At 35.2% G+C, this 9,306-nt stretch overlaps 1 protein-coding gene across 1 annotated transcript; it reads right to left on the reverse strand.

The window, feature by feature from the left end:
* Positions 1–7: 7 nt before the first annotated feature.
* On the reverse strand, positions 8–2,875 carry LOC129571297 (trans-1,2-dihydrobenzene-1,2-diol dehydrogenase-like). Its single transcript, XM_055451072.1, has 4 exons — positions 2,469–2,875; positions 1,827–2,378; positions 1,389–1,635; positions 8–1,281 (listed from the first exon to the last, which is right to left on the reverse strand). The coding sequence occupies exons 1-4, from the start codon at positions 2,669–2,671 to the stop codon at positions 1,021–1,023; spliced, it is 1,263 nt and encodes a 420-aa protein (XP_055307047.1). The 5' UTR covers positions 2,672–2,875; the 3' UTR covers positions 8–1,020.
* Between the last annotated feature and the right edge of the window lie 6,431 nt (positions 2,876–9,306).

A 9,306-nucleotide genomic window follows, 5' to 3' on the forward strand; every position in this document is an offset into this window, starting at 1 on the left:
GAAAAGGTTTTATCTGTTTGATGTGACATGCAATTTATTTTCTAAAAATGATTCGTTCGTATTTATTATAAATTTCGACAATATTCACTTTTTTAAGCGATAAAACAGTTTATGGTCAATAAACGAAAATGTACGTCGTTTAAATTCGTTTTTGGCCAAGTGTTGATACAGAACATTTGACTATAGTTAATGATCCCAGACGTAATCTTTTTTCAAGGCTTGTCATATCATATCATCTTTGCACAAAAGTCATATTTTTTCAAAGAAATTCATCGAATTGTCATCTTTTTGAAGATGCGATGGAAAAATAACTACATTTTTCTGAAAATTACTTGAATTGAGTAAGTCCAATTCATGGCTTTTAGATAAGGTTTTAATATAATTATGTGAAAATTATAGTTTCCATCATAAACATTCATACAATTTGAAGTTGCTTTTATTGCCATATTTTCTTGCTACTTTATTTTGTCCTTTTTCATGAATTTTAGAGAAATTTCATCCATCAGAATGTCGAAAAATATTAGAAACAATAGCTGTTCTTTCTACTATATCAACGAAATACATATAGTTGAAATTACACTATTGACGGTTGAATGTGCTCGAATAACACCTGTTGTTCAGAACAAATGTTCTCAGTTTTGAACAGCACCACAATTATCGTGCCTGTTCATTTCAAAATCAGAATTGATTGTATTGTGCAATTTGTATTGTAATAATTCGCTGAAAACTAATGCACATGCATCATGCAATTACTATTCCCATTCTAAAACTGAGAAAATATTAACGTTTCCTAGGAAACAAATGAAAAAGATGACAATCATCTTTTTGAAAAATTTGTCATCTTTTTTGCTCCTCTCCAGGATGAAAATCATCATTTTTCGCAGATTTGATATGGGAACATTAACTATAGTCAACAAAACGTGTAACTAGAAACTACATCATGAACTGGCAGCCCTTGAATCGAGTGGTGTGAATGGAAAAATTTAATCGAATAGTGAAAATAAAAAAAGGCGAAATAAATTAATCATCGTGTCCTTCGTAGTGGACACCGAGTTGTCGTCGGAGTTCATCTTGAACGCGAGCAATTCCCAAACTATCGGTGTGTGGTGCATTTTCGTGTTCCTTTTTACCGGCACGAATGGCTTTGCGGATCTCGTCGGCTTCGTATCTCAAGCCACAGCTGTTCGGGTAGTAGAAATCATATTTAGCTGGTGGTAATGGCCAATGCTTTTCTTTTCCATCAATATCGATAATTCTGGTTGAGCAAAAGATTTCGTTTATCTGCGAAATGAAATTATGAAAATGTCATTAGGAAAGAAAAAAAAAACCAAAATAAATGAAAAAAATAGTTGAACATTAAAAAATGTTCTTTAAAAATGGATATGCACCGTAATTTTGCCTTTAGTTCCAACGATTTTTACCGCGTTGCTGAGCTGATTCAGTGCACTCGTTTTGATCTGCACCTTTTTACCGTCACCGTAATCAAGATCGGCTGACATTTCGAGATCAACACCTTCTTCATTTAGGATACCTTTGGCTTTGATTGAGATTGGCTCCTTTTCCAACACCCATTGACAGGCTTGAATTGTGTAAACTCCCATATCCAAAATGGTTCCACCGCCCATCGCTTTTTTTCTACACGAGAACAAAAGAGTTTTATTAGAAAAAATAAACAGTCACTATTTATTGATCAATAAACAAAGCCGTATCACTTCAACTATTTATTAGCACATTTTGTTTGTATGGTATTAGTGTAGAACGTTTTTAACTGATATAAAATTATGAATGTTTTTCAAATTCCAATGAAAATCCAAATTTTTACTTACGAAAGCCGAGCGACTTCCTTCAAGTCCTTGATTCCGAATTCAGCTTCAACGGACAAAATGTCACCAAGCACACCACTGCGGATTTCTTTGCGAACGTGTTGATAGGCTGGGAAGAATCGACACCAAAGTCCTTCCATAAAGAAAACGCCCTTCGCCTTGGCAAGTGCAATCAATTTTTCCGATTGCTTAAAGTTCATGCACAATGGTTTTTCGCACAAAACATGCTTGCCATGTTCCAGCATTAATACGGACACTTCGTAATGCCATGGATTCAATGTGCCAACGTATGCGATTTCAACATTTGGATCCTGTGCCAATTCCAAATATGAGCTATACGCTTTTGAAACACCGAATTTTTCCGCAAATTTTTCAGCACGAGCCAAATCACGAGCAGCAACCGCAACTAATTTGTGATCAACTGCGTTGAGTGTATTCACGGCATTGGCAAAATCTTGTGAAATTAAACCGACCGACACAATTCCCCACTTTAACGCCATTTCTCTTCTGATTTGTTGTGCGAACCACTGCGTATACCAATCACTTCTGACCGAACTAAATTAATGAACGACTTTTTATAGTAAACAGCGTAGCGTCCAAGAAAAAAACTAAATCATCAATTGCGTTCCATTCTAGTAAACTTACCCAGACAAATCGTCGACTCGCTTCACACGTTGTGTAACACATATATCGTTCGTGTGCCGTATCAAGAAAGCAATGGCTATTCGAGAAAATTCACTATACAAACGAAGCATATCAAATATCGTGTGAAATGTGTGGCCGATGGGCTTGGGCACAATGGCTGAACAAATACTATTCGATGTTAGCCAATGCTCAACATTGTTCATTAAAAACAAAATTGAATGAAAAAAAATTTCACGTTTTTAAACGCCGGCCGTCTAGAATGTTCACAATGCGAATTGAATTGACAATAATAACAAACAAGTTGTGTTGTTGTTTACACAGATGAATCAAGGTCCGGTAGGAAAAAACCATTCATAACGCCGTCGCGCGTATTTTTTTTGTTCCTTTATTCGTATGTTTACACATACACTGGCCTTGATCAAACTGACCGAAACCAGCTGACCAAAAACTCTAATCAGACTGATTCGGGTCGATATCAAATAACGACAATAAATTCCAAAACAAAACCAGTCAATTAAGCGAATGTGTCTCTGGAAGTGTCTGATTTCAACTATGTGTCATAGAAAAACGGAGGCATGAAAAAAAAAACTTCAATGACAAAATCACAGTTTGACAACAAAAACAACCAATACATTGATTCTTATGGAGACTGAATGTACAGAATGTGACAAGAGCGAAACTAGTGAAAATATTCATGAACTAACAAGTAATTACAAAGTTTCTATCTTAATTGCATTGAAAAACACATGAAAAACACCTGAAAGTAGGCAAAATTTCAAGTTTCAATAACTTAAACATGAATAAACATGTAAAGCACATACACATTTCTGTGACGTACAAAGTCCCTTGCTGTTGAATCGTGGACAAAATTTACCAACGACCTCGAATTTTGGTTTGAACAAAGGTGAGTTTGCCGGTGATTTGGTTTAGAATATCTTATTCTAACGTTCGAATGAACAATCCGTATCATATTTGGTAGATAACAGGTTGCTAATTGGAAGATCTAATGTGACGAATCTAAACAATTCGTATCCACAAAGTAGAAAACAGATGCAAAGCCAATAGAAATAACGAAATGACCTGAGAACGAAATGAAATGGATTTGCATTGAACATTGGAATGAAAGAAAATTGATATGTAAACCGTTTTTTCTACTGTGTAATTGGTGTCATTTTGACATTCCAATTGATTTTACTCAACAGTCCGCTCAATACAAACCGCAAAAAAGAATTTACTGAATAACGAATATTGAATAAGCATCAACCAAAAATTTGGATGATACCAAGTTGTGAAAATCAATGATTCATTTACGATAAATTGAAATAAATTGGATAGAAATATCGGTGAATCGTGGCTATGCCATGTGCTTTGGTTAAATGCGCCAATTATATTTCTATTATAGTGAAAAATCAACAAAAAATTGAATCCTACGATACCAAAAATGACATCTATTTTTCAAGACCTTTCTAGTGATATATTTAACTTTTCAATCCAACCGTTAAAATACTCATTTTATGCCTCTTTTTCTCAATGGCCGAAAATGGCCATAGGCCGGCCAAATATTGTCTTTAAAATATTTCATTCGGTCAGAATTTCGATAGGCTTTCGGATTAGAACCCTTATTTGGGTTGAATAAGACAAAAAGACATAGAAATGATGCATTTTATTGTCGTACCCAAACTTTTAATCGGCACTGTATACAAACCGGTTGAGAGTTTGTATCGTCCAAAAATTTCAAGAAACCAAAAAACGATTTGAAGAAACCAAACCCAAAGCAAAGTCCTGGTGAAATGTCTGTTGATTTCGAAGATAATGAGAGGTTCCCCTTTTCACTGTGTATTCATTTATTAATAAAATTGTGCTTTTTTTTTGTAATTTCACTTGAATTTGAGCGTTTTTTCAATATACTGAAATTTATAGGGGGAGTATGTGTAAGTTGACCCACCCCGCCGATTTTCTATTTAGACCGACAAATCGTCAATTTGGCTAGTCTCAATCGATTTAGAAACGTCAAAAACCAATATAAAAGTAGTTCCCAAGAGTAAATACGCTTCTTAAACGGCTCGGATCGGCTCATAAAAATTGTTTGCAAAAAAAAAAATCATTTTTATAAAAACTAAATTTTTTCGGACCATCATCAAGTAGACAATTTCAAAGATATCAGCAAAGCAAGTATAAGCTTTCTTCACTAGTTTTTCATGTATTTTCATAATCCTAAGTCATTTCACACATATCGTTACATGGCGAAATTCTTTCCGTGCATATTGAAATGTCGACCAATTTTGTAAGTTGACCCACCCGGAAAAAAATCAGAAAAATGAGACAACTATTCAGCGTAAACACTCAATATACGAGATTCATTGAATTTTAATGAATTTCCAATCGTTTTTGGACACGAAAAAATCGATGAAATATGAAATAATGGAGGATATGTATTTTTTTACAATTTCTATATTTTTCTACATTTTTTCATTGTTTTTCGTAGTTGTAAAGACCAAAAACGATTGAAAATCCAACGAAATTTAATGAATTTCATTTATTGAGTGTTTAAACTGCATGTTTTTCTAAAAAAAATAGGGTGGGTCAACTAACAAAGAAAAAATTTTGTTGCCAAAAATCAGACCTCTTAGAAAATTGACCGAAATATTTTGTTTTTACAACCAAAGCTAAAGAATTTCCCAATCAAATTGTAGCTTTTCCGGTTCTCTTTCCAATGGTATATCAAGTGTGCATTTATCTTTATTCCATAAAAAGTTATGACTAAAATGATTAGTGCGGGTCAACCTACACATAATTCCCCTACTGAATTTTTGAACAGCATACTGATTTTTACGACAAAGATGGTAACGTACTACTGATTTTTTACCAAAATGAGTTGGTAGCTTTAACTTAGGGTTAAAGGTTATTGTGGGGTGATAGTGTGTGATGACATGAAAGAGATTTTTTTAAAGGGTGACTATGCCAATAAAGAGATGCCTCCCATACAAATGTGGCCATTTTTATCAATTTTATTTTTAAAAAAACGAGACATTTGTATGGATGGTACTCTTATATCAAGTTCGATTGGCTTCAAAGAATTTCAAACCTTTTCGTCCTTTTTGACAGATGTACTAAATTGAATGTTTTCTGTGTCGCCTTCTGGTTGGTGATACTAATAACTTCTCGAACGGTTCTAATGAAGATTTTATTTATTGTTTATCCAATTTCATACAAAATCACTTTTAAATTCATAAACCCAATTTAGAAAAGAAAATCACAGTTATTTCGACTTTTTGCATGCAAAATGCCTAAAACATAAGAGTGAAAAAATTGTCATCATCAAATTTAAAACCAACATTGTATAGCGCCTGTACTTTGCTTATGGGTGACGTTTAGAAAAGATACGCATCCAATATCAGTGTCGCCTCTAGACGTTTTTTTTTTCCAGAACCACAGTGGCAACGGCTTATGTCAACTTCTCTGTTGTTTTGGATGTTATCAGTAAGTCCATAAATGCGATAAATGCATCGCCATCAAAATCTCCAGGCACAATGCTCGTAATGCTTAATTCTTTGACCACACATTTCGTCTTTGGTAAACAACGCAAAAATGTTTCTTCTTCTGAGGGCAATACAATTTCCACCGACCATCAATCGATGGAAAAAAAAACATCTGTCAAATCGTCTGAATTGAGGTCACCAAAGGCCAACACAATTGTATCATTTATCGCATCAAATGAATTTGTCAATACTAAAACTAGAGAAATTATTTGCTTCAAATTCGGATTCACGTTATCAGTTTATTTACACTTTTTTTCGATGTATACAATCTGTAATGCAACAGTTTTTCTGCGTCTTCTTTTTTAAATTTGTTTACATGTCAATAAAAACAAAGCATTTCAATAAAATCCACTGAATTCGATTTTTATTACGATTAGTAAGACATTTCCATTTGATTTTTCAATGGAATAGAACAGAAACTTAGAAAATTTTTGTCCGTTAAAATTTTATTCAATTCATGCGATTCAAGATACAACGTGAAAATGAAGTGTCAAAACAATGGTTGCCACCATTGTTGTATTCAACATGACGGCCGACATTGTTGAACTTTGCCGCGTAGACCGTATAGAGTCGCCACTTATCACATAGTATGACAATTTAACATTTCAAAGTACATTGCTATATCGTGTTGTTTAAAACACGGCATGACCAATTTTAAGTGTTGCAACTTTGTTTTGAGAAAGCCGAATATTATTTGGAAAGGAACACTAGGACAAAACAATAAATGGCAAATCATTCTTTTGTTACTTTGTGGACATAAATTCCCACATTTTCGATAGAAAGTGAATTTTGGCCATACAACTCATAATTGTAATACACAATCACGTGTTTAGAACATTTCATTGCTCAATACCGACACTGAACGCACCCTTTTAACGCTAGGGGCATATGACAAAAAATTCAGTCGAATGAATATCTAAATCAGTGCTGTCCAACGTGGTGGCCACCGAGACAATTTCAAATGGCCACGAGAAGATTTGATTTCTATGATATATTATATTGAATTTTCAATGATTTAACATGAATTTGATAAACTGGACGAGGAGCAATAAAAATAAATTCGCTACTGTAAAATTCTCAATAACGCTCTATTTAACATAAACATTTGATAAAAATGGTGCTGTTTTTTCGTTTGTAAAGGGTGTCCCAATAGGGACGCAAAAAGTTTTTCTATAGGGATTTCATGATGGATGCCCCGATCTGTCAAACTGGAATGTCAGTTTGAAGCGTCCATCTATACCATTTATAACCATGTCAAGATTAAGTAAAGATCAACGCGTTCAAGTCGTTAAATCCCATTACGAAAATGAGTCTATTTTGCAAAATACGTTTCGTGCAATTTGTGAATTTTTCGGCCGAAATAATCGACCAAATGTGTCCACCATCAGTCGCCTGGTGCAGAAATTTGAGCGTACTGGCTCTGTGTTAGACGATCAACGATCAACCCGTATGCGAACGGCCCGCTCGCACGAAAATATTGCTGCTGTGAGTGAAAGTGTGGAGGACGAGCCAAGAACCTCGGTTCGTCGACGTTCTCAACAAGTTGGCCTCTCTAGGATGACCACATGGCGTATTCTCACCAAAGACTTGGGTCTACACGCTTATAAGATTGTCCTCACTCAAGAACTTGAACCGATGGACCACGGAAAACGAAGAGATTTCGTCGAATGGGTCAAAGGAAAAGAGGCCGCGGATGCCGATTTTTTGAAGAAAGTGATCTTTTCGGATGAGGCTCATTTTCACTTGAATGGGTATGTGAATCGCCAAAATTGTCGATTCTGGGGAAGCGAAAATCCAAGAGAAACTGAAGAAGTGTCAGCTCATCCAGCTCGTTGCACTGTTTGGTGCGGTTTATGGGCCGGCGGCATCATCGGGCCGTATTTCTTCGAAAATGATGATGGTCGAGCCGTTTCCATCAATGGCGAGCGATATCGTGAGATGTTGCAGTATTTTTTTTGGTCGGAAATTGAAGGCATGGACTTATCCGACATGTGGTTTCAACAAGACGGCGCCAGACCACACACAACACCTGAAACATTAGCGGTAATCGAAGAACGTTTTCCAAATCGCATCATTTCTCAAAAGGCCGAAGTGGAATGGCCGCCTCGTTCGTGCGATTTAACGCCATTGGACTATTTTCTTTGGGGCTACGTCAAGGATAAAGTCTATGCCAACAAACCAAGCACCATTGCCGAGCTGAAAATTGAAATCAGACGTGTCATAGCCACCGTAAATGTGCCATTACTCGAATCTGTAATTGAAAATTTGGTCAAGCGGCTGAAGGTCTGTGAAAAGAGCCGTGGTGGACATTTGCACGATATTCTTTTTCATACATAAATGGTAAAGACCAAACTACAACATACAATAAAGATTTGGAAAATTGGAAACTATTTTCATTGTTTTTTTTATAAATACTTTTTTGCGTTGCTATTGGGACACCCTTTAGCTTCATTTCAATTTTTCATCAAAAGTGTGTAATAAGCAATAATTTCGTATGCAAGCATATTTGTTTTGATTGGATTCGGTCGATGAATCATGTCGACACTTGTTTATGTAACAATGCTGTCGAGTTTATCATTCGCTTTCATGTTTACATTAGCTGATTATTGCGTTTAGAAATCAAATCAACGACAAAGATTATACTTTTTTTCCAGTGTTAGACACAAACCAATTCAGTAAAGAATTCGAGCTCGGCTACGACACAGACATTTTTGTTCAGTATCTCAATATTTTGATTGAAGCATTCGACTCACGATTTTCGGATATAAAAAATTTTCATTTGGCATTCAAGTTTTTGAAAAATCCATTTGTTTTCAATCAAAATGATATTCAAAATTTGTCCGATCTTTTCAATACAAAGAAAACTCACTTGGAGTTTGATGTTTCGCTAATAAATGAAGAAACACATTTGCCAAATGAAATGAGTGATGCATTGTGGAAGCGATTGCTATTAAATTGTAACTTTTTGGTGCTCAAAGATATTTTACCAAAATTTCTTTGTATGTTCGGCTCAACATATGTTTGTGAGAGCACATTTTCCAGCCTTACACGACACAAAAACAATCTCCGCAATGCATTTTCTCAGGAAAATTTAGAATCGGAAATTCGTTGCGAACTTTGTGAATCCAAGCCCGATTTAACTAAATTGACCGAAAATAAAAGTTGTCAACGATCTCATTAATGATTAAATAAAGAAACATCAAATGTTTATCGACATTTCTGGGTTTTTTCTCATTACTTGAAAAAGTGGCCACCGGCTTGATCTCAGGGCCACTATTTTGGCCACAGCAGAAAACAAG

The sequence above is a fragment of the Sitodiplosis mosellana genome, unplaced genomic scaffold (genome assembly GCF_009176505.1).
Source record: "Sitodiplosis mosellana isolate CC-2019 unplaced genomic scaffold, AAFC_SMos_1.0 Smas_scaffold_1925, whole genome shotgun sequence".
Taxonomy (NCBI): Eukaryota; Metazoa; Arthropoda; class Insecta; order Diptera; family Cecidomyiidae; genus Sitodiplosis; species Sitodiplosis mosellana.

Excerpts from the sequence above, each read along its gene's own strand:
- LOC129571297 (XM_055451072.1), bottom strand. The coding sequence starts at position 2,671 with ATGAACAATGTTGAGCATTGGCTAACATCGAATAGTATTTGTTCAGCC. Across the intron at positions 2,379-2,468 it reads CGAGTCGACGATTTGTCTGG|TTCGGTCAGAAGTGATTGGT; the intron begins GTAAGTTTACTA and ends TCATTAATTTAG. Across the intron at positions 1,636-1,826 it reads AAGGAAGTCGCTCGGCTTTC|AAAAAAAGCGATGGGCGGTG; the intron begins GTAAGTAAAAAT and ends GTTCTCGTGTAG.